Source organism: Malaclemys terrapin, chromosome 8, assembly GCF_027887155.1.
Source record: "Malaclemys terrapin pileata isolate rMalTer1 chromosome 8, rMalTer1.hap1, whole genome shotgun sequence".
In the NCBI taxonomy this organism is placed as follows: domain Eukaryota; kingdom Metazoa; phylum Chordata; order Testudines; family Emydidae; genus Malaclemys; species Malaclemys terrapin.
Genome location: NC_071512.1, coordinates 81,326,252 through 81,351,365, shown reverse-complemented (window position 1 = coordinate 81,351,365; position 25,114 = coordinate 81,326,252). Strand labels below are relative to the sequence as shown.

The 25,114-nt window shown below is 41.2% G+C and overlaps 1 protein-coding gene across 9 annotated transcripts in view; it reads right to left on the bottom strand.

Annotated features, from left to right (window-relative positions):
• The window catches only part of SYDE2 (synapse defective Rho GTPase homolog 2), a 50,327-nt gene extending 25,931 nt beyond the window's left edge, over positions 1 to 24,396 (bottom strand). For 2 of the 9 annotated variants that reach the window (XM_054038449.1, XM_054038446.1), the window contains exons 1-2: positions 22,075 to 23,756; positions 15,348 to 16,076 (exon numbers count right to left, since the gene is read on the bottom strand). In XM_054038449.1, coding sequence (XP_053894424.1) covers positions 15,348 to 16,076; positions 22,075 to 23,461 — 2,116 coding nt within the window. In that variant the 5' untranslated portion in view covers positions 23,462 to 23,756. Of the gene's footprint in view, positions 1 to 15,347; positions 16,077 to 22,074; positions 23,759 to 23,784 lie in introns of those variants that run through there. The other 7 variants (XM_054038452.1, XM_054038448.1, XM_054038447.1 and 4 more) reach the window with 7 other exon arrangements.
• Between the last annotated feature and the right edge of the window lie 718 nt (positions 24,397 to 25,114).

Below are 25,114 nucleotides of genomic sequence, written 5' to 3'. Positions count from 1 at the left end.
CATCCCGGAACATCTGGGCTAAAGCCATTGATAGACCTATCATCCATGAACTTATCTAGTTCTTTTTTGAACCCTGTTATAGTTTTGGCCTTCACAACAATCCCTGGCAAAGAGATCCACAGGTTGACTGTGCATTGTGTAAAGAAGTACTTCCTTTTTTGTTTGTTTTAAACCTGCTGCATATTAATTTAATTGGGTGACCCCTAGTTCTTGTGTTATGTGAAGGCATAAATCATATTTCCTTATTCACTTTCTCCACACCAGTCAAGATTTTATAGACCTCTATCATATCCTCTCTTAGTCACCCATTATCCAAGCTGAAAAGTCCCAGTCTTTTTAATCTTTCCTCCTACAGAAGCTGTTCCATACTCCGAATCATTTTTGTTGCCCTTCTACCTTTTCCAATTCCAATATCTTTATCCAGATTGGGCAACCAGATCTGCACTCGGTATTCAACATGTGGGCACACCATGGATTTATACAGAGGCATTATGATATTTTCTGTCATATCTCTCCCTTCCCTAATGGTTCCCAACATTGTTAGCTTTTTTGACTGCTGCTGCACATTAAGTTTATGTTTTCAGAGAACTATCCACAATGACTCCAAGATCTCTTTCTTGAGTGGCAACAGCTAATTTAGACTCCATCATTTTGTATGTATACTTGGGATTATGTTTTTCAGTGTGCATTACTTAGCATTTATCAACACTGAATTTCATCTGCCATTTTGTTGCCTTGTCACCCAATTTAGTGAGATAGATCCCTTTGTAACTCTTGACAGTCAGCTTTGGACTTAACTATCTGGAGTAAATTTGTATCATCTGCAAATTTTGCCACCTCACTGTTTAGTCCCTTTTCCAGATCCTTTATGAATATGTTGAACAGCACTCATCCCAGTACCAACCCCTGGGGGACACCACTATTTACCTCTCTCCATAATTGACCATTTATTTCTACCCTTTGTTTCCTATCTGTTAACCAGTTACTGATCCAGGAGAGGACCTTCCCTCTTATCCCATGACTGCTTACTTTGGTCAAAGGCTGTCTGGAAGTCCTAGTACACTATATCCACTGGATCACTCTTGTCCACCTGTTAGTTGACACCCTCAAAGAATTCGAAGATTGGTGAGACATGATTTCCCTTTACAAAAGCCATGTTGACTCTTCCCCAGAAAATGATGTTTATGTTGATAATTCTGTTTTTTACTACAGTTTCAACCAATTTGCCTGGTACTGAAATTAGGCTTACTGGCCTGAAATTGCCAGGAGCACCTCCGGAGCTTTTTAAAAAAATTGCTATCACATTAGCTATCCTCCAGTCATCCGGTACAGAAGCTGATTTAAATGATAAGTTACATTCCACAGTTAGTAGTTCTACAATTTCATATTTTAGTTCCTTCAGAAATCTTGGGAGAATACCATCTGGTCCTGGTGACTTATTACAGTTTAATTTATCAATTTGTTCCAAAACCACCTCTAATGACACCTCAATCTGGGACAGTTCTTCAGATTTGTCACCTGAAAAGAATGGCTCATCCTCTGCAGTGGAGACTGATACAAAGAGTTCATTTAGTTTCTCTACAATGGCCTTATCTTCTTTGAGTACTTCTTTAGCACCTCGATCACCCAGTGGCCTCACTGATTGTTTAGCAGACTTCCTGCTTCTAATGTACTTAAACATTTTTTGCTGTTAGTTTTTGAGTCTTTGGCTAGCTGCTCTTCAAATTCTTTTTTGGCCTGCCTAATTATACTTTTGCATTTGACTTGCAAGAGTTTATGCTCCTTTCTATTTTCCTCAGTAGGATTTAACTTCCAATTTTTAAAGGATGCCTTTTTGCCTCTATTCGCTTCTTTTACTTTGTTGTTTAGCCATGATGGCACTTTTTTGGTCCTCTTACTATGTTTTTTAATATGGGATATACATTTAATTTGAGCCTCTATTAGGGTATTTTTAAAAAGTTTCTATGTAGCTTGCAGGCATTTCACTTTTGAGACTGTACCTTTTAATTTCTGTTTAACTAGCTTCCTCATTTTTGTGTAGTTCCCCTTTCTGAAGTTAAATACTACTTTGGTGGGCTTCTTTCGTATGTGTCTCCCCCTCCCCCGCCCCAGGGATGTTAAATTTAATTAAATTATTGTTGCTATTACCTAGTGGCTCAGCTATATTCACCTCTTGGACAAGATCCTATGCTCCATTTAGAACTAAAATCAAGAATTGCGTTTCCTCTTGTGGGTTCCAGAACTAACTGCGCCAAGATGCAGTCATTTATGGTGTCAAGAAACTTTAACTCTGCATCCCATTCTGAGGTGACATGTATCCAGTCAATATGGGGATAGTTGAAATCCCCCATTATTATTGGGTTTACTATTTTTACAGCCTCTCAGGTTTCATTCCTCCCAAGAGTCCCAAGTTGCCCTGCCTCTTAGCTGCCAAAAACACTTCCCTCTTTCTTGGCACAATGCCCCCAAAACAGGCTTGGAAGTTAGGCAGTTCCCAGGTGACCTTCACCTGTGAAATAGCTAGTTTCCCAAGGCTTAAACAAGTCACACCACACAGACACTTTGTTGAAGAATAAAAGCCTTCCATCATATTAACAGTGGGAGGAGGCCGATGAGGAACGCTAGCAGGCATACACCAGAAAGGTGTCATGTAATTTTCTATGCTAAGTGCACACATGCTCTTCACCCTATGACAGAAATCAGGACGTTGAAGGGAATACCAGTCTCAAAGACAGTGGATCGGATTTTCTTCTCATTTTCACCAGGGTCAATCAGGAGTAATCCCACTGAAACTACAGAGTTACATCAGAGTAAAATTAGGGTACACACGAGAGGGGAACTGGGCCCAGTAATTCAAGCTGATCAGCAGGAGTGAGATCATAGTGCTTATTGACAGTCTCTTCATTTTGAGTCATCTTTTTCTCCCTTGTAATATTTATTTTCCTCCTTGGTAGCAGCTACTACCATATTCATTTTGCAGTTTGGATAACATAGCTGTCGCCACTGAGAATTTAAGACCACTTCACAAAAGATCACTAGATATGGGCAACTAGAAAGACTGTACAAAGTGCACCTTTCTCCCACCCCACCACAACAGGAAGAGGTCAGAATACTAAAAAAAAAAAAAAAAAAAAAAAAAAAAAAACCTAAACTTCTATTTTCTACAACTACAAAAACAGGAAAGTTTTAACTATCAATCTTGGTAATAAAATGCATGCTGATCCATATAAGATTAGATGTTACATAGCTTCTGTGCATACCGAACCTCTTTAATATACTTACTTTTCTAGTTGGCATATTTGGTCATACCATTGATAAAACTTCAAGCATAAATTACAATCCTTTGCTAATACAGGACTGGGAGAATCTGCAAATCAGCAAGCGTTGCTTACAAAGGATACTCAGTAAGTCACACTGTCATATTTAATAAAATGTCTGCACCTTTGTTACTACGATTAGATTTTTAAAATGCTTTTAGCTTTAATTCATAGCACTTCACATAACCAAATGACTGTACAGTCATTAATTGATCTTCACAATTCCCCTCTGCTAACCTGATTTTCTTTTCAACATTTACAAGGTTAGTTTATTTTATGCATTTCACTCAGCTTGAACAGTGAAATCATATAGGCTAGTTTCACTATTTTATTAAAACCTTATTTTTAATTTGTTTTTGCAGATGTTACAAAAATCTAACTTTTGGGGACTAATTTGAGTATTATTCGGATAATTTTTACAGATACCATTTTTTTTTCAAAAAGGTTCCTGATAGTAAAAAAAATTCCAGTTCTGAAAAATAGTGTATAAGATCTGTTTTCCAGCAGAATTTTCTTGCTTCCTCAGTTGCTGTGTCCCATTGAAATAGTTTCCTTACAGTGAAAGAACTTTTTCTAGCATGCCTGCTGTGTTTTTCTGGCAAGAAGCTAGTAAGAAATGTGGCATTTGATAAAACTGGACAAAGCCTTTCCTTGTACTGCAAATCACAGCACAGTCCCACTGGTGGGCTGGCCTGAAGCATTCCATAGTAAGCAGTACCATGCCTGCTAACATTAATCTTCCCTTCCTGTCAGAAGTCTCTGGCACAGGCTTAGAAAAGCAAGCCAACATATTAAGCTTCTCTCCGTTTCATTAGAACTGAAGAGTCAATCTAACATTCTGACTTTTATGTGTCCAACTTCTGCTGTATTCAGCACTGAACAGTTAAAATGAAATATGTGGCTGAGTGAAACTTTAACAGTCAACTATTATACAGGCCGGTATTTCAATGAGTATTAAGCCACATGTTTTTCCAGTAAAGCCAGAAAGTTGCTAAGGTATGCACGTGATTTTCAAAACAGTATACGAAACAGATTTTAACAATCTGCAAAATGTAACCTTACTACAGTCTAAATCTAACAACTTTTTACTCTGCAATACAGATCACTCTATATGGCTTTCATATAATATTGCTTAAGGAAATAAACTGCTTCTGGTTACCTATAGTATGACAAATCATAGAATGTCGTTATGTAAACTCAATCCTAATTTCCAACTACCACCCAATCAGAATCTTATGATCACGTCTGTTACACTTAAAAAATATTCTGCAGGAAGGATGGCATGAGGAAATGATATCTACGAGGCACCTGCTGTTTAAATGACTACCAAGGCATCACCATGAAAAAAACAAAATGCTTTGTAATTTACTGCCCAACACACCAGACTTTTTCAGTAAGTTTGAACTTTTGCAAACAGTCAAGTTGAAATAATGAAATTGAAAGCCATTACTTACGTTTTCTACATAAATCAGCTTTATACACTTTTATTTGTTGGCTTTATAAGCATGAGAGAGAGAAAAAGATGTTTTTTGCAGAACAACTCAGTTCAGAGATTTATAGTTTTATATTAGACTGGTTGCAAGTTTTCCTGGAAGGACACTATATTGAACAAAAATGACTTGGCATTGTACGTGATTACCTCAATGAGTTATTTATTGACTCTGATTAACAAAGCAAATGTTTAGGTTTGTGCAATAATGCGATTGAACGAAGCTATAAAACCTTTTTCGTAACTGAAAAGAGGCAAGTAGCCCATGGGAATTGCTACTTTTCATCTCAGCTTTTTATTCAGAATCAGTGTCCATCAGTCCTGCAGGTTAGTCCTAATGAAATCACATCTACACAACTGTGCCCTAAGGGAATAAGTTAGCTCACTTTAACCTGGAGAAGAGAGCTCTTCTTCAGATTCTGGAAGCTTGAAAGCTTCTCTCTTTCACCAACAGAAGTTGGTCCAATAAAAGATATTACCTCAGCCACCTTGTCTTTCTATATAAATCTCTGTCAGACTGATTGCCAACAAGCTGTATTATTTTAAAGGCATAATATTTGATTGTCCTGACTTACATGCAAGTTTTCCTCTATTTTCAGAAGTTTTAAAGGTTTAACATTCGCTTTAAAATTTACCAGAAAAAAATGTAATTTTTATAAGTAATGAGTTAAGGTGAATGGATAACTGGCCAACAGTCTGTTACAATTTTAAAACAAACATCCAAGTATATAACGCCAATGAAAACCTGAAACTACTACTGAACTAAAACTGCTGTTCAGTATAACCTTTTCCTATAGTTTTCCAGGAATACTTATCTTAGTAGGCATGATACATCTAATTCTGAAAACATCTGTTTAAGTTCATATAAAGCTTTGTGGTACAAACACTACAGTTAAAACCATACCATTCTTTAAAAAGACAGCTTTTTTCAGTGGCTTCTAACAAATTTTTCTTTACATCTGGATTTCTCATGCTTTTTTTCAGCCTACTGATGAACTTTGGAATGTTTATAAGCAAATCAAAACAAAAACATCCACATACAAAAGCAATTCTGGTGTAAGATATCCAAGCCAGGGGGGAAAAACCCCCACACAATATTATTTTAAGTCATAAGACTCACAAAAATGTTGGGCCAGATCCTCTCCTCTTGTAAGTGGCATAGCTCCACTGAAGTCAATAGGACTACACTGATTTACACAAGCTGAAGATTTGGCCCATTAAGTCTTTTTGTGCTCAGAGAGCTCCAAACCTGTTTCGATGTAAAAAAATAGAATTATAAGCAGTCTCTAATGAAGAATGTGCACTTTCCCAAATTTGAACAACATTGGTTAAGAAATATAGAACTTATAATTTCCGCCTACTTTGGCAAAATGAAAAGGAGACAGAAGGGGGCAAAAAAACCCCATTTTTTAAAAAAAGGAAGTAAGCGTTAAATGTTTGCAAATAATTCAAAGAAATCGAAAATTATTCCTTCTTTAAACCTATGGACTAAAAATTTTTTTCCCCCATGACAACTACCATTTTTCGATCAGATCTAGCTAAAAGTTCTGGGCTCAATTCCTGCTGATGACCCAAAGTGTGGGAGTAGAGAGGTTGTTACAGGTTTAAAAATCTCCCCATGCTGCTTTTATTAGGAGTTAAAAACCTTTCCTGAAAGAGAGGAGACTTGGTGTTCTGATAGCAACTAGGCTGTGATAAACCCCTCCACTCAGCAATCCTAGCTATCCGCTGTCCCAATAGACTAAGAGTGAATTATTTTAAGTAGTCCATAATTAAAGAGGTGGTGACTAGAGTCTCCAGAGGCACATAATGTAAGTAAACCGGCTGAACTGCCTGCTCTTCCATTACAATAATGATTTTTTGCTGAGCACCATACAGCTTAAGTAATATTTCACTAGAGGAAGAAACAGATGAATAATAGTGGTTTAGCTCACTAGCCAAACGTGAACATTCGAAATCTACAAAACTAGGATGAATTTGCTGCCAATTTTTCATATCTTAATGTTTCTCCAGCTCTGATATGCCAGTCTGGAACATCTGGATCAGTCACTTTCCTCACATAAGTTATAAGCATGCCCTTTTGACCCCGCCCTGCCTCCTGACAGACCCAGTTCTTGTTGTTCCTTTCACAGTGTAAGATGGAAAAGCAGTTCCTACTCCTTTGTGACAGCCAGGTCATAAAAAGAGTTATTTAGCACAAATCACAAACCAAGAAAGAGGGACAACATCACTACTTCAACTCGAGCTGCTGGGTCTATTTGCCTTTTCTGCCTGTAAGGCTGAGCTGTCAACTGATGCCTCACATACACATATGACTAGGCCCTCAACCTTCAGAAGCGCTAGCAAACCTGCTTCAAGTACACAGAAGAGATAGGAAGCCCTCTTCCATCTGTAATTTATTGGAAGGAGGTGTAACACTTTCTTCACAAATCACTTACAGGTTTAAACTAGTGTAAATGGTGAATTCTCTGTAACTTGAACTCTTTAAACCATCATTTGAGGACTTCAGCAACTCAGCTAGAGGTTAGGAGTCTATTACAGGAGTGGGTGGGTGAGGTTCTGTGGCCAGCAATGTGCAGGAGATCAGACTAGATGATCATGATGGTCCCATCTGATCTTGAAGTCCAACTTCCTCTGTTCTGCTTGACTTGGCTTCTCTCCTTTTGTTCTAGCACCACCCAAGTAAAAGATGACAGTTACAATCCCATTTCCTCTGCAGAGTTCAACTACCTTAATTATCAGGGAGCTGTGGGGATAGAGTGAAGCTTAACACATCAAGATTGATGGTGTCCTATCAATAAAGAGCACTAGGACCTTTCTAAAGCATCCCAGGCTATCCTAGTATTACAGTCACTACCCACAAGCCTACCCACTAGGATTTTACACTGAGTCAGCTATCTTGGTATAAACACATCCCCCCCCCTTTTTTTTTTAAAGCAGTGAAGATGTAAAGTAAAGTGACTGACCCAGAAGTTTCACCATACTGTTAGAGATGGAGAATAGGAAAATGTATCTGTGCCTTACCTGAAAATTTAATTACTTAGAGGAATGAGGCCCACATGACATTGGGTCTCAACTGTATGCAGCCTTGGAGGCAGACCAAAACCTACCAAATCAGCGGCAGTCTAGGTGAGGCTCCCCCTCTGCCAGTTCCATAGCCCTAGGCAAACTAACAAAATGCATGGTAAGGAAAATTAAGCATTAAGACTAAACACGACAATCCTCCTGCAGAGCAAGATATTCAATGTATAAGAAGCTGAGTGCCAATTAATAATCCCATCTCTTTCCCCAATTAACAGCCAAAGGAGGGATGGATCTGTGAACGTCATTGCTCCAAAAAAGGAGATTTTCAGATAAGATTTTCCTATTCTTACTCGTAATGAGGTCCACAGATCCATGACATTGGAATTTTCATAACAGTATCCACTGTGTGTGGGGGGACTATATACAGTCATATACAGATGGAAAAGGGGGTAACCCTTTCTTAATAGTTACTGGGATACTACAGTGAAGAGCACCCATGTACTGAAGGCAGCATCAGACAACGATAGCATGTTCAGCTTGTAGAATTTGGAGAAGGTGTGAACAGATGACCAGGTGTGAACAGATGATCAGGTGGCTGCTTTCCTCTTTTGCTTGTAGGAGGTCTTTCTGCCCATGAAGCTACCACAGCTCTGAGGAAAAAGCTCTGCTATTAGAAGTTGGGAGTAACCTTTCTTTAAAAATTTTATATATTATATTTAGGGACCTACTAAATTCACAGTCCATTTTGGTTAATTTCACGGTCATAGAATTTTAAAAATCATAAATTTCAGTTTCAGATATTTAAATCTGAAGTTTCATGGTATTGTAACTGTGGGGTTTCCAACCCCAAACAGGATCGTGGTGGGAGGGTCACAAGCCTACTGTGGGAGGCGGGTCATGGTATTACCACCCTTACTTCTGTGCTGCCGCCTTCAGAGCTGGGCAGCTGCTGGCCAGGCACCGAGCTCTGAAGGCAGCGCCACCGCCAGGAGCAGTGCAGAAGTAATAAGGGTAGCAATACCATACCATGCCGCATTCACTTCTGAGCTGCTTCCAGCAGCGGCGCTGCCTTCAGTGCTGGGCTCCGGCCAGCAGTTCCCGCTTTCCGGCTGCCCAACTCTGTGAAATCTGGTCTCTCCTACAATAGCCAGATTTCATGGGGGAGATCAAATTTTTTACGGCCATGAATTTGGTAGGGCCCTTATATATTATATTATATGCACACACTTTTATGCTTCTGACATACAATATCTTAGCCACTTGGAAATGGAAGATTTTGAAGCTTTCTTACCCTTTGACACTGGATAGTAAAACATAAAAAGCATTTGTCCTTCTGACCTAAGCTATACAATGAACATAGACTTTGAGAGCTCTGCAGACATCCAAAGTATGCCACAGTTTCTCTGTGGAAGGTATTGGAGCTGGACAGAAGGATGGAAAGATAATTTCCTATGCTCTATGGAACCTGGGGTTAATCTCCCACATTAAAACAGGGTTGATTCTTATTACCACGTTCTTTATAGAAGGTGCAGCAATGAAGTTCCAGGAAAAGAGGTCCCAACTCAGACAGTTTGCAAACTAACATGATGGCTAACAAAAAGGCCATGTTAGAAAGTAATTAACACACTTTCACAATTGATTCAACTGGATGACCTGTAATGGCACTAAGAACCAGGTAAGAGCCCACAAAAGAACTCTCTGTACTTCAGGAGGAGGAAGAAAAGATGCGGCTCCAAAATAAACAAACAAACAAACAAACAAAATCTCACCACATCCACACTATGCTGGACATCTGGATAAGATAAAATCTATTACTTGTCTGCCGCACTAAGGATGCTAGACAAAGCAGCCACCTGGCCTCTGAATGTCTGAACTGCATGACCTAGCCTGAGTCCAGCTTGAAGAAGTTCAAGAATCTGCAGATGTGTGGGTGAGACCCTTGTTCTGGTACCAATGGTAAACCTCAACCAGTCCCTAGAATATGCAGAGTTAGTAGATTTATTACTGGAATCTACAAATGTGGCTATTAGCTCTCTGACTAAGCTTGTTGGCTTAAGAGGGTCTGTTCAAGAACCAGGCAGCTAGGCTCAGACTGTCTGGATTCTGATGCATGACTGACGCTGGTAGTATCATAGAATATCAGGGTTGGAAGGGACCTCAGGAGGTCATCTAGTCCAATCCCCTGCTCAAAGCAGGACTAATCCCCAGACAGATTTTTGCCCCAGATTTCTAAATGGCCCCCTCAAGGATTGAACTCACAACCCTAGGTTTAGCAGGCCAATGCTCAAACCACTGAGCTATCCCTCCCATCATATCCCTTCTGGATGGATAACAGATGGGAGGTCTTTGTATTCTGTCAAGTAGGTCAGAGAACTGACGCCTCCTTGACCAGAATGGGGATACCAAAATTACCAGTGCTTCAGTTGCTCGCCTGGTCTTCTGTAGCATTCTGGCGAAGGAGAGGAAAGGCACGTAAGAGACTGTTTTGCCAATCTTTCTGACAAGACATCTGTTACCTTAGCTTTGTGATGCTGCCAGCAAGAAAAGACAAACCTTGTGATTCAGGTGGGAGGCAAACAGAGCCCTTGCTGGGAGACCAAATTCTTTAACCAGTTGATGGAACACCTCTCGGTATAGTTCCCACTTGGGATTGTCTAATTTTGGCCTGCTGAGCCAGCTGGCTGTAACTTTCAATCTTCCCTTGGATGTAAAGGGAGAGAATTGACTGCAGACTCTCCTTTGCCCAAGTCATCAGGAGGTGAGCTTTTCTCTGAGGGACCATAGAACGCAGTCCTTTTCTGTTGAAATAAGACATTTTGCCTGTCATGATCAGCACAAGAGAAGAGCCCAGACATGGGAGCAGAGCCTCGAGATCATATCAGATTGCCCTGAGCTCTTGCCAGCTTATACTGTGCTTGCTCTCTTGTTTGGACTAGATCCTTGAACAGTCCTTGATCCCGTGTGATAGTTTTATCCCTCCAGGCTTGCATCTATGGCAGTAACTGTCCTGACTACTTTACCTCTTGAAAAGCCTGCTCTGAATCGGCCCAATGTGAGCACAGACCCGCTTGAGAGGGGCCTGAGTCTCCACAGAACAGGCACAGATCTCCCTGCAGGCACTCAATCAGCAGCGAGGTGCAGTAGACACAGTGTCTGGCTTTCCCTCTCTTCTGAGCCTTCTCTGCCATGCTGCACTCTGCTTGGGTGAAGAGAAGGGATGGACTATGGGGAGAAAGGGAATCACCTCTGCCAACAAAGGCAGATGGTGACAGCCTGGAGATTTAAAGCCCTTTTTTAAACTGCCCTGCAGCAAGAAGGCGCTGAAGCAGCAGACAAACATAAGGCAGTTTCTCAAAGGTGGCAGGATAGGTGTGACTCCAATGACAGACAGGTTTGGCCTGCCTCCAAAGCTGCATAGACAGAGATCCAATGTGATGGATCTGTGGCCCTCATTACAAGTAAGAAACATCATTTACAGGTAGCTATTCTAATTTCTTTTAGACCAAGACCCAACACCACAGCTTCAATTATACTAGTACATTAAAAACCACCACCAAAAATTGTGCCTAAATCTTCCAAAGTAACATTTTACAATTCTGTGATGCAAACCATTATAAAGGAGGTGTCATTTTTCAACATTTTGCAGGTTATACCAGCACTGAATAAGCTGTACAGTTAGGGTTCATTTTTATACAATTCTATATTTTGAATTTTGTATATACTAATGTTTAGAAAAAAAGGACTTTTCAGTTTGTACATCATATCTACTTCTCCTTAAATGCATGTCAAAAAAGCACACTTTTTATTTGCATCCACTTAAAACTTTTTTCCTACAGATTCCAAAGCATCAACTCACACTTCTAATTTAAAATCTAGGTTACTTTTAGAATGGATTACTTTATCATAAAGAATTAAAAGTACTTTTATAAGAATTTTAAATTTGCAATTTTGCTTTGTGAAAAATACTAAATATTTGGATTTACTTATATCTAATTCTATATCTCAGTAACTGTTAAAATATTAAGCATGGCCAGGACTATGCACCAAGGAAATTAACTTGCAAATCCTTATTTACATGAGTAGTACATAAGTGAGTAATCCTACTAATTCTGGAACTACTTGTATGAGCGAGAACTAAAAGCAAACAAGAATCTACAGGATTAGGCCCCAAGACACTGGTACAGTATTTAAAGAAAAAGCCCATTCAGTACACTGTTTGGAAGGACTGCTGAGAAGTAATTAAATCCCAATGTTTATGTTTTACTAAAGAATAGTTTTCAAAACCATTGTAGCGTTTTCAAGAAATTAAAACAAAATAATCAAAAACAATTGGTATCTCTGCTGAAAAACAGTCATAAAAACAATATCTCATTAATAAAAAGAACACCCTAACCATAACCCCCCCACACTAAAAACCATCGATGTTATTAGGAAAACAGATAAAAAGCATTGTTTTTGTATTTAACCTATAGTAGTACTCTTTGCTCAGACATCTTCCTTGCTGGTAAAAGCAGACTTGCTAAACAGTCATGGGGCATTAGACTCAAATACATCAAGCAGTAACTCTCGTCAATGAAGATATAGACATTCATCTACTGCATAGCAATTGCTTGTGTAATTCAGACTCTGCCCTAATACAAATAAAGTTAAATCGGACGTGCTGCCCTTCATGTGGTAATTTTGTCTGGATGAGCTGTCATTTTAAATTTGACTGAAAATAACTGTAGACACCTTAACTGGATTAAAAGAAGCACTAACTACTCCTCCACAATAAAGCCAATTACTTAACAGCAGGCATCCACTTCATCATCAATTAATCCAGTCAATGTGATCACTATTCAATGCACACAAAAAAAGAGAGCTGCTTTAAAATAGTTTAATTAACTCAATATAGAGTAAACTTCACAGGAGAAATCCATGATCAATTTTATCAGACTTCATTATAGACATACATTCAAAGCTTCAAATTAATCTGAAGGGATACAACTTTGATTCTCCAACATGAAAAACTGTAGCCAGTTTTGCCTAATACATAAAAGGGTTTAGTTCTTCAAAAGGAGCAAGTGACCCCTATTAATGTTCCTGAGAATCACATATGTATTGAGAGATTAATCTCTTAAATGGGTCAAACACAGTTTGTAGGGCAAGCGCACATTTGGCTTCCCTGCACTGGTCTGCTTATTCTGTCACATTTTGCAACCAAATGTAATAGTACCAGTTATTTAATACAGACTACAAAGAAAATATTTTAACTTGAATATTCTAGACCAGGGGTCGGCAACGTTCGGCACGCGGCTCGCCAGGGTAAGCACCCTGGCGGGCCGGGCCAGTTTTATTTACTTGCTGATGCAGCAGGTTCGGCCGATCGCGGCCCCCACTGGCCGCGGTTCGCCGTCCCGGGCCAATGGGGGTGGCGAGAAGCCGCGGCCAGCACATCGCTCGCTCGTGCCGCTTCTCGCCTCCCCCATTGGCCCGGGACAGCGATCGGCCGAACCTGCTGCGTCAGCAGGTAAATAAAACTGGTCCGGCCCGCCAGGGTGTTTACCCTGGCGAGCCGCGTGCCGAATGTTGCCGACCCCTGTTCTAGACCCTCACATATATTTTGCAGCTTAAACACACACACACACACACACACACTCCTACCTCCATTATATTTCCAAACAAAGCACAAAAGCACAAAACGTGGGTTCCTAGATGTGACAGTACATCATGGCACAAATGGCTGGTTATAGAGGGTAAAATCTGTATGTGACCTAAGGGGCAACAGGATGAGTTTCAGAGCCTGAGCTCCAGCTCCAGGGAATGTCTACACTGCTATTTGTAGTGCTATAGCACAAGCCCCAGCTTGTAGACCAGGGCTCTGAGTCTTGCTGACACAGCCTTTTTTTTTTTAAAGCAGTGTAGATATACCCTAGGTGACTTTGTCTCCTAAATCCCATTTTCAACAGTGACTTAGGCACTTGGGCAAAATAACTTAGTACGCAGACTTTTTATTTGCAAAGTTTTTACCAAAAAACAGTAATTAATCTTCACAACATGGACACTAATATGCCCATTTTATACAGGGAAACTGAGGATAACAAATTAAGTGACTTGTGCAAGGGGACAAAGTTCATCAGAACCAAATCTGGAATTGGAACTCAGGAGTATCTTGTCTCCCATTCCTGTGTTCAGATCACATCTCTCTCTCACTCAATATGATACTACAAGTCAAGGTCAGCAAGTTGCTTGACCTTGTCAATGAGAAGTTATCCCTTTTTAGGGGCGGACACCAACCTCAATATAATACTGAATTTATATATTCAGTTGAAATAATAATTAAAACTGGAGTATAAAATGCTTAAGGTATGTCTACACTGCAAGAAAAGATCTGCAGCTGGCCTAGGTCAGCTGACTCGGGCTTGGGGGCTCAGTGTGGAGCTAAAAAATTGCCATGTAGATGTTCAGGCTCAGGCTGGAGCCTCGACTGGACTCTGCTTGGGGGGGGGGGGGACGGGATGCGAAAGGGAGTGTCCCTGGGCCCAGGCTCCAGCCCAAGCCTGAATATCTACACTGCAATTTTTTAGTCCCGCAGCCTGAGCCTGGTAACCCAAGATAGCCGCAGGTCTTTTATCACAGCGTAGACATAACCATTGATGAACATGATAAATAGGGACAAGCCAGCACAATTTCTTTAAAAGAAAACCGTTCTTCTCCCACCTATTAGAAGTTTGCAAGGGAGTCAACAAGATAGCAGATAAAGGAGACGGGGTTGATATCATGTATATGGATGTTCAGAAAGCCTTTGATAAAAATCCCATACAAGAGACTTCTGAGGAAATTAAGTAGTTACAGAGCTAGAGTTAAAGTTCTACTAGGGTTAGAATTGGCTAAGACATAGAAAACAAAATATGTTGTGTTTGTGCATCATCAACAGAAATGTTAACCAAGCTCACTCTGTAAACTTTTTATTGGTTGGCAAGGTGTGAGCCATAACGAACCAGTTTATATTTCAGATTCCAGGCTCCATTCAAAGGGCTGGTAACCAGGGTTAAAAAAGGACATCTTTTATATCTGAGATGAGCAAATTTGATCCAGAAGTTATCAATACATACAAAATGTGGAACCCCGGTCTTATGGTCACTGTTCAGAGCAGAAATGTGTTTTAAAGGCTCCAAAAAATAATACTGTAGATAATTACCATAATTTTCAAACTTGATTATCTAAAGTTAGGCACCTAAACTCATATTTAGGAATATAGATAAATGGCCTGATTTCGCAAGGGGCTGAGCACTCACATTTCCTATTCAAATGAACATGAGCTGTCCGTGTTCAACACCTGTGAAAGTTAGGCCATTTATTAAGTGCCTAACTTTATGTACCCAACTTTGAAAATTATGGCTTACATATTTTATAATCAACTTTCCATCAAATTTTATAGAAATATTTACAATGAAGAGGAAAAAAAAACAATGTTTAACTTTCCTATAAAAATAAAGACAGGAGTATAACATCTATATATTCCATATCCTTCTTACCTGCTGAACAATATTTAAATGCAGGGCTCTCTTCTATTGCTGTCGCACTCTGAGTCTTGCACACAAAACTCTGCTTGTGCAGCTGCACATACTCTGTGGAATGTATGGAATCTGCTTGATTAATTTCACAGGCCTGAGCCATTTGATTGTCTCCTGCAGATTCTGAGAAGTATGGAAGGCCTTTATTGTGCCCCATTACTTTAATCAAGTCACTCCCAGGCAACATCTTGAAACTGGTGGTATGGGAGTCCAAATTAACAGAGTTTTTCCCAGTAAAACAATGGACTCTGGGGAAGTCAGGCTCATCATCTTCAGGGATAGGGTTGTACCATATTTCTCCTTCATCATCTGCATCATTATCCTCACTGAAGTCTAAAGTACAGTTTCTCAAAACTGAAGGGTTTGTAGAATGGTGAACAGCAGTTACAAAACTAGAGGTTCTTGTAGGACATTCCTGTCCTATAGGTGATTTGGGAGGAACTGGTGGCAGTTTAGGTCCAGGTAATGGACTGGACGATTTGGGTACATGGATAGTATTTCCTTGCATTTTCTTACAGATATTTTCTTCTTCCAGATTAGGGGCCTTTAGAGTACTCTGATGTAGCCAGTTACGTTTCTTAGAAACTGTGATGCTGTCAAGCTGTGGATTATGCTCAGGGACTTCACCGGCCATAAGAATTTTAAGTTCTCTCTCGCTTGTGGAGGATATGTAAATATTTTCAATTAAATCTGTTATTAAAAGAGGAAAAAGAGATGCTTAGAACAGTCTTCCAGTTTTGATAAAACACAGACACATATGCTGTCATGTCCCATGCACACTAAATCTAGTCCCACAGGACAAAAGACATGCTGTGCTATCATGAACTTAATTTCAATCCATCAAAAGACAATGTGTGCACATAGTAAAGAAACAAAAATATCTTTTGACATAGCAATGGAAATGATAGTACAAGCACGTTGGTACTTGTTCCACATTCCAAGAACATGCACATAACAAAACAGAATGTGGGGAAGCAGTCAATCTGACACTCCTATTGATAATGAGCATGTAACAGACGTGCAATATTAAAGTTAATATATCTCATGACACACATGATATTCTTGACTATGGTCTAGATCCTGCAAGGTGTCAGGTGTCTTCTGAGAGCTGATAAAGGGTCTCAGCTCCCAATGAAAGACCACCACATCACAGGATCAGGCTCTAAGTGAGATGTAATTTCAAGCTGCCAAAAAACTGTCTAGCATCCAAGTCTATAGAAAGTACTTGAGAGAAAATGGTTCAGTCTCCCAGAGTTTAATGTTAATAGCACTTGTATAGAAACGTTTGAGATACTATTTCCATTTGACATTTATATCTTCTTTAAAATCGCACCCACATTGTTTGCATTTGTAAAACAATGAAGGACTAACACTGAAATTGAAATGTAAACTGATCAAGTTGTAAAGTTGCTCTGTGTGTTTCAATGTCTTAACACACTACTTCAGAAATGAAAGTGCTTTGGTAGTACATTTAGAATGAAACCTGTACCCCAGATCAGCTTTATAGGCAACCTCTAGTCTTAAAGGTACTGCCCTAAATCAAATACAATTCTGCTCCACTTATTAGAAACTCCATTAAGCAACCAATTTTATCAGTACTTCAATGGTCACTGTAGATTTCTTCATATTATGTTTTGTAAAGAACAGAAAAGAGACAACAGTCACGTAAGACTGGTTTCACTTTGTTAAAATGTATTTAGGAAGAAGTTAATTTTAAAAGTTTATTGAGCCAAAAAGCAATGTTCTAAAAATGTTAACATTTTTGAGCATTCCTATTATCAAAGTACAATAAAAAAAATAAAAAAAAAAAAAACACAACTAATTATGTAATTTAGATTCATGACACTTAAGTTTTGCTTGTGCCTTTATTTACATACAATCTGAAGGTTTTGAGTTTTTCACTGAATTAAATACAGATTGCAGTTCTTCTGAATAACACCAGACATATAAATTACATAGTACTACAAAGTTGATTGTTCATTACATTTATTCTAACTTGGATGTCAGCACTTTACATTAATGTAAAGTTCACATTAAACGTAAAATTCTGGGTCCAGCATTTTAATAAGTAAATGTGAAGTACCTTCTACCTAAGATCAAGATGAACACACAGATTTGCAAAACAAGTCTTTATTTCTACTGTAGCTATGCATCAAGTCTGTACAGTATAATTAACAGATTCCTTCTAATTAAAGTCATTTTATTTCCTCATGAATACCTGTAAAAGAATGCATGCAGGCAGCATTTAATGCTTTTTGAACAACCAATACTTAAAATACTTTTGCTAACTACTTTAACGATTATGTTTGTTGAAGAAATATTGTTTTGCAATAAATCTAGAGAATTTATAACTATTGAACATTTAACTAGGCATACTCCTAAAGAAACCACTATTTTGTTGAAGTTTTGAAGTAGCAAAAACAACCCTGAAGTACATTTTCCAGCACTCTTGTTCAGTGTGCATTACACATGTAGCTTAAAAACTGTGAAAAACACTGTAGAAATTACCAGTATATAAATGGTGTACAGTTTATAAAAATACAAACGAACTGTTTAAGGACAAGCCAAGGATCACATCAATTTTCATACTTGAACTCAATATTCGCATTAACTGTGAACAACAATTCAGCCATCCTTATATTGAGTACCGTATATTGGGTGTTTACACTAAGATTCGTTTTGTGCACATGCTACTGTATTGGTGTAAAACCCAAGTGTACATATGCTACATCGGTGCAGTTACAGTAGCATAGCTATACACATACTAAAAAGACCCACTGTAGACAAGCCCTCTGTTTAAAGCTATTGTAATGTTTATTGATTTTGCCTGTTTAGTAAGGAAATCTTAATAATGATTCTGATGTGAAGACCTACCAGTATATTTCTGTCTACAATATAATAAAAAGGCAATTATTTCAACTTGCTTTTTAATTAATTTCCTTGCTCCATTATTTTCCTTGCTGCTATCGTTGCTCCAAATAATTAGATTTACTATTTTGAACATTTATATTTTGTATCATTTGCAATTAGACATTACACGAAGTCAAATATTTATTTAAACCAGTACAGTATATGCTAGGAATGCTTGTTTTCTACATCTGATTGCTGCATTAAAATCCTCAATTTTCCAGTAACAGCACAAGGAATTGTTCCTCTCTAACAATTTAAATAGATGGAACATTCAAGTACTCTAGTTCTACAACAAAAATATCTGTGTTACTGCCAGCATTGCACAGAAATGTGTGCCCTTTAGCATTAGTTAGGAAAGCTTACAATCCTCAGAAGTGCAGACTCTTAAAAATTATACACATGCCCAAATATACAAACCAATCATATGTCTGAAATCTGGGCTTAAGCTATCTTTTACTCCTAGAACAGCAAAAGTTCAAAGTACATTTGACAACATATACCTGTACAGTGTTCCATATTCCAATTACAACTTTCCTAGTAAGGCTTACTAAGGAATACAATGATAAAATGTGTTGAGAATTTTTGAATAACTTTCCATGACATGATTTACTGCTGTGTGTCACAATTTGAATTTAAAAAATACTCTTCGCACTCTTATGCTTTATGCAGACAATAATAAGCAAGCTTGCTACTGCCAAAATTCATTGTCAGTATTACAAATTTTCAAAAAAACAAAACAAAACTTATCCTAAATTCAGAACCAGCCAAATGGTATACTTCAATTTAAACATCAAGTCTATCACTTACAATCAAATGACATACAGCTGTATTTGTAAGCTCTGCACTTCTCCTTTATATAGTCTTAGGCCCTGATCCTGCAATCCTTTACACACGTGCTTAACTTCAGTACCACGAGCACTGCCACTTAAGTCAATGGCAATAGTAAAGTTAAGCACATGCATAAAGGATTGCAGGATCAGAGCCTTGATTTCAAAAGGCATTTTTACTTTGAAATCTCACAGATACCACATGAAAGGACAAGGAGAAGCACAGAGAAAACTAACACAAATATTTTAATATACCACATACATATTTGCACTCATGCATGTTTTGATTTATCTGAACTGCTCAAGGTATTTTTGAAAACAATTAAAGCAATTCATTTTATAAATACACCTCTACCCCGATATAACTCTGTCCTGAGGAGCCAAAAAATCTTACTGTGTTATAGGTGAAACCGCATTATATAAAACTTGCTTTGATCCACCGGAGTGCACAGCTCCGCCCCCCGGAACGCTTCTTTACCACGTTATATCCGAATTCATGTTATATGGGGTCACGTTATATCGGGGTAGAGGTGTATCTATAATGTCTAAATATTTTTTAAATCTTACAAAAGTAAGAAATTTCTGAATGTCAGCTCTGAAGTTTGCTACCTCAACCACTTTTGCAGCTAAGACTCAATATGTTTATATTATTATATCTGACAAAAAGTAAAGTCAATATATTATTAGCCATTACTGAAAAAGCTTCAGATAGATCCTAGTGAGAATGTATATTTTGTAAAGTCCCAATATGCAAGTACTGCCTTGTCTGGACAATAAATATGCACTATTTGACAGAAATACATCTCTAAGAATACAATTAGTTCAGTAAGCCCACTGACATATTTTGAAGATTTTCCAATCTTATTAACTTTAGTAGTGATCAGGCCTTAAATACGTAGAAGGATTTTAGAAATATGCAGGTCATGCATATCCCTTACCCTTTGTTCTAAGACAGTCTGATTAATAATAATATTCGCTAGATAAAATTATTTTTAATTATTTGTATTATCATAACACTTGGGAGTCCCAATCATCGAGCAGGACCCCAGTGTGCCAGGCACTCTACAAAACAGAACAAAAAAGATGATCCCTTCCCCAAAGAGCTTCAGTCCCATGTTTGTTTATTACGGTTTTCTTTAAAAACTAATGATTCAATTTACCTAGCAACAGACTGAGTACTAGCTAAATACTTCTTTATAAAAGAGTAAGACCGAATTTTACAAACATGCACATGCAGATCAGGGCCTCAGTGTCTCAACTTGATTGAGGTCAAGGTTAATATTCTGCCTATCAACTGTGTGTAGAAAATTTTTCAACCAAAGGTTGCACTCTACCTTTCTAAGCCGTATTTTTTGGATGTCAGGATAGGTTGACAACCAAGCTTTTAATTAATTGGGAAGAGAATTTTTTGCAGTTCCTCCACATCTAGATCAAAATAGGTCATTCATATTTTCCCTAAAACACCTAAATAACCAGAATTAATTTAGACTCCAATAATTTTTTTGTTCAAACCAAACTAACAATTAACTTGCAAACATTCAAGTAAATTAAAAAAACAAGTTAAAAGAATTATGAAGCAAGCAGCAGTACAAAGAAAAAGCCTGGGGAGTTATAAAACATTTAAATATTGAACAAAGTAGGGGCCCCAATTCTGTAACTTTTTAGTCACATGACCAGTATTTACTTCTAGGGTTACTCATTCCTGGAAGCGGTTGCAGGATATGCTAAAGCACACTGTGTTTATTTGCATTAAATTATAAAGCAAACAAGATTGGGAAAAAAGGTGCATTGTTAAGAACCTGCACAAAACTAATTTTGTTCAACTGAAAGGCTGGTAGTTAAATTTAAAGCCCTTTTCAGTTTTAAGAGATGAGTTTTATTGCCCAGAATAATGAACAGATTGTTTGTGTGCATCTACACCTTCTAATTAAAAGAAATCATTTCCAAATGTGAATGAGTTGCTTAAAACATGCAATACTGTATAAAAGAGACAATACCAATAATTTGGGACTATATTTGTTCAGTTAACTTCCTACTTGAGTTTACTGCAAGTAAACACATGGGCTTTTTAAATTAAAAAGGATGGCTTTATGATTTCCACATATTATAGTGGTTAATCTATATGTAAATCATTTTACTCTGGTGTGTACAGTAACAAGTGTAAATTACAAAATTCTAACAAACATACATCATCTGGGTACTATTTTTAACAATGCACTATTAGACCTACTAAAAATAATGTCAGTTCTTACATTTGTGGAAGTACCATTTTGTGGATTCACCTCAATTTCCCCCCCGCTTTCTATGAAAGTTAAAGCCAATTTCCACAAGTGAAAAAGCCATTTTCACTGTGAAAAAGCCATTTCATTGGAGAAATGGAAAACATGTCATAACTTTGCCTTTGGCAATGTTTTGCCACAGTGTATTCACAACTCCAGTACTGTTAGTGACAGAACTAGCAAGTGCAATCTACCTTGATCAAATCAAGAAACCGCCCAAAGTTTGATATGGGAGTATTCAGAGGGAAATTTAGGATTTCACATAGCTCCAGTATTAAGGTCTAATTTGCAGATGGTACTGGACTTTTAAAGTATACTGCTTTTATAGGAGCATGAACCTGTAACAATAAATATCATAAATCGCTGATGCCAACCCCTAAAACCAAGAACACTAGGTGTGTTATATTAAAACTACATACACATTCCCTGCTATACCACAACCAGAGACATTACATTGGCATTTGATTATCACCCTGTAAAAAATGGTTGAACGTGCCTCCAAACTGCAGGCCACCCTCCACCATTCAGTCACCACCCCTTGGTAAGACAGACCCAGAGATGGGGTTATTTTGGCTCCAGGCCTTCCAGGGCACAAACTGCTTGGCGAAGTGTGACAGGTTGAAGCCAGGCCCAAGCGGTGGGGGGGTCTGGTCGCCATCCCCGCGAACATACCTGTCAGCAGAACTCTTTGGTCCGGGGGAGCTGTCAGGGCCTTGCTTCCGTGCCCTCTCCAAGCTGGCGGAGTTGCGGGCCTCTCTTCTCCGAGGTCTGGCTGAGCAGGCAGCGCCGCACCGGTCCCAATGGCTCTGGGGTCAGCGGAGGAAGCCCCTGCCCCGACGCGCCCCTTCATTCCCAGGGACAGCAGGCGCCCTTTGCACACCCACTTCTGCAGCTTCCCGACGCTGACCGCGGGCGGCCTGAAGGAGCTCTGGGGGGCATGCGGGCGGCTGCAGGGGCACGCTGCCGGGAGCCCGCCTCCGGCCGCTGCCTCTTGCGGCGCGGAGCCCTGGGCACTGAGCAGCAGCCGCTCGGCCTGGCGCGACCCCGCGCTCCGGCTCTCCCCGCAGCTGACCGAGCACTCCGCGGCCGCAGGAACATCGCTTCCCCCGCGGCCGCCGTCCGGCCGCCCCTGGTCCCAGGCCGGGCCAGGCGACTCGCCCTGCAGCAGGTGCCCCAGGGCGGGCTCCACCGGGTGGTAGCGGATCACGCTGTCGCTCAGACACCGCTGCAGAGGCGGTGGCTTCGCGGGGCGGCCGGGGGGCAGCAGAGGAAGGCTCCCCAGACTCTGAGCCCCGCGCCCGGGAGGGACCAGCTGGCCGGGACGCCCTACTGAGCCCTGGCCGGGCGGTGGCGGCCAGGCGGTGGCGGACACCTGCTGCTGCGGGCTGCCCTCCCCGGAGGAGGAGGACCAGGCATCGCTGCTCTCCGCGGCCCCGCAAGAGGCGACGGGCTGCGGGAACCCTCCAGCGCAGGCGGGGCTGGCCGGGGGCAGGTCGTGCATGGCATGGATCAGCAGGTAATAGGCCTCCTGCAGTTGGCTCTGCAGCCTCCCCGTGCTCTCCCGGGGCCCGGCCAAGCGGCCCTCCCCTCGGCCGCGGGCACAGGCGGCCGGTAGCCCCTGCGCCTCCTCCCGCGCCTCGGCCGGGCGGCAGCCCCAGGGCAGAGTCTCATTATCGTAGTAATCGCCCTCCTCGCCGTCAGGAGCCCGCCGCGCGGGGGCGGACACGGGCTGCGGGGATGGGTCCCCCGGGGTACAGCCAGGGGGGGCCGGGGCTCCTGATGTCCCTTCCCCCAGAGCTGCGGGGCCACGCGGTGCCTTCCCCCGGCGGGACCAGCCTGGCTGCCGCTGACCGGACTCCTCCTGGCTCCCAGCCCCCGGGGGCGCCGAGACCTCCCGGCTCCTGGGCTGAGCGCACGGCGCCCCCCTGGCCGGTGGCTGCTGCTGGGCTTTACCTTGAGGGGCGCCGGTCCCCCCGCGGGGGTGCGCGCCTGCCGCCGCCCCGCGCTGGGACCTCCTGCCCCGCAGCTTGGAGAGGGTCCTGCGCAGAGGATCAGCCATGCCTGCCCCCGCCCCGCCTGCCTCAGTAGCTGCTGCCCGCCAGCAGGAGGGTGCTGGGCGCCCCCCTGCGCGGCTGGTGGTGGCGGCGGCGCCCCATAGTCGGGCGGGCTCGGTGTGCGCCGCGCTCCCTCCCCGCAGCTCGACTCCTGCCGCCGCTCACATACTTGGCATAACTGAGCGGGGTGAGAGGGCGCCCTGCAATGCGCATGCCTTGCTGCCCGCCGCGGAGCGCGCGCGGCCGGCTCTCCCCGCACGGGCTCCGAGCTAGGGGGGCCGGGGCGGCGAAGCCCTCTCCTCCCCCCCGACCCGGCTCTGGCCGCTACCTGCTGTCCCAGCACATGCACACGGCTGAGGGGGCACCGAGGGGTGAGAAAGCACCAGTTCCTCCTTCCTTGCAGCTCTTGTTAGGGTCACAGCCCCTTCTGCTCCCTCTAGCCCGCTACATCCATGTGTGCTAATACCTGGGGCAGGGCAGGGGCTTGACTAGAGCATAGCGGGGCCGAATCTCCTCCCCCAAACCTATACCTGGGAGGGAGGGTGAATGTGCCCTCGCCCGGCTGCACCTAGGCCGTGGCTGGAGTGAAGCATCCAAAGACGCCCCCGCTCCCAGAGTTGCACGGGGGAAGGAATATCAGTGCTGTTCATGCGTGGTACAACAAAGCGACTAAAGCACGAGGATGGTGCAGAGATTCATGACGGTGACATTGCCAGGAGGGCTTTGCTTTTGTTTACTCTGTATGAGAAAACCAAGGGAAAAGACAAACAAGTGCAACAGGTGGCCTTGAACAGCAGCAAACCCGCACTCAAAACCCTATTTGCTGAAACAGTATTGAACTAAATTTAACAAGTCCATCTTAAACTCCTTTAATTTTCTCCCTGAAAGAAAACCTGCCTCACCTTGCAGGCCACCTAACTAATGCTGACCTAGAAAAAGAGGAGGTTCTGCTTTTTTAAAGCATCTAATGCACTGAGGATTTTTAAAAAAGTTTTTGTTTTAATCCGTTTGATTACAAATATATTTACTGTACTCTGTTACTCGGGTTTCACTTGCATGGTGTCTCGCATGTCAAAATTATTAGGTCATGAAATATTTAAAGAACAGAATTTCTAATGTTCTCTCTCACCCTTCTCCTCCCCCCTTATGCCAGGCCTTCTTCATATATCCTACCTAAAAGAACAGACACATCCATAGGTCACAAACCTATTTTTTCCTCCCTTTGCACTTCACCTTTAAGCTAGCTGGTCAGTAAAGCCCAGCTCTGTTACAGAGTTTATAATGTGGGAGAACTGTTTTTAAACATGTCTAGTCATTTGGAGAGGAGCCAACTGACAGAACCCCATTAAAGATTGGCATCAGAGTTGAACATGCTTACAGCAAGGCTGAATTTGGCCCCAATTATTATAGTCTCCAAGACAAATACCATGTTTGTAAAGTATAAATGGCATTTTGAAATACCAAAAAGCATGCTTAGTCTTAGTCTAGGTCTAGTGGGTGGAAATTTCTACTTCGTAAATTAGTTACCCATACGTTATGTGAATGGTGTCTTCATTATCAAGCCTGCATCCCTACATAAAAACCATATAATTTTAAAAGAGTTACCAATAGAAACATTGGGGCATCTTTTGCTGAGAGAATGGCTTCAGCAGCCTATC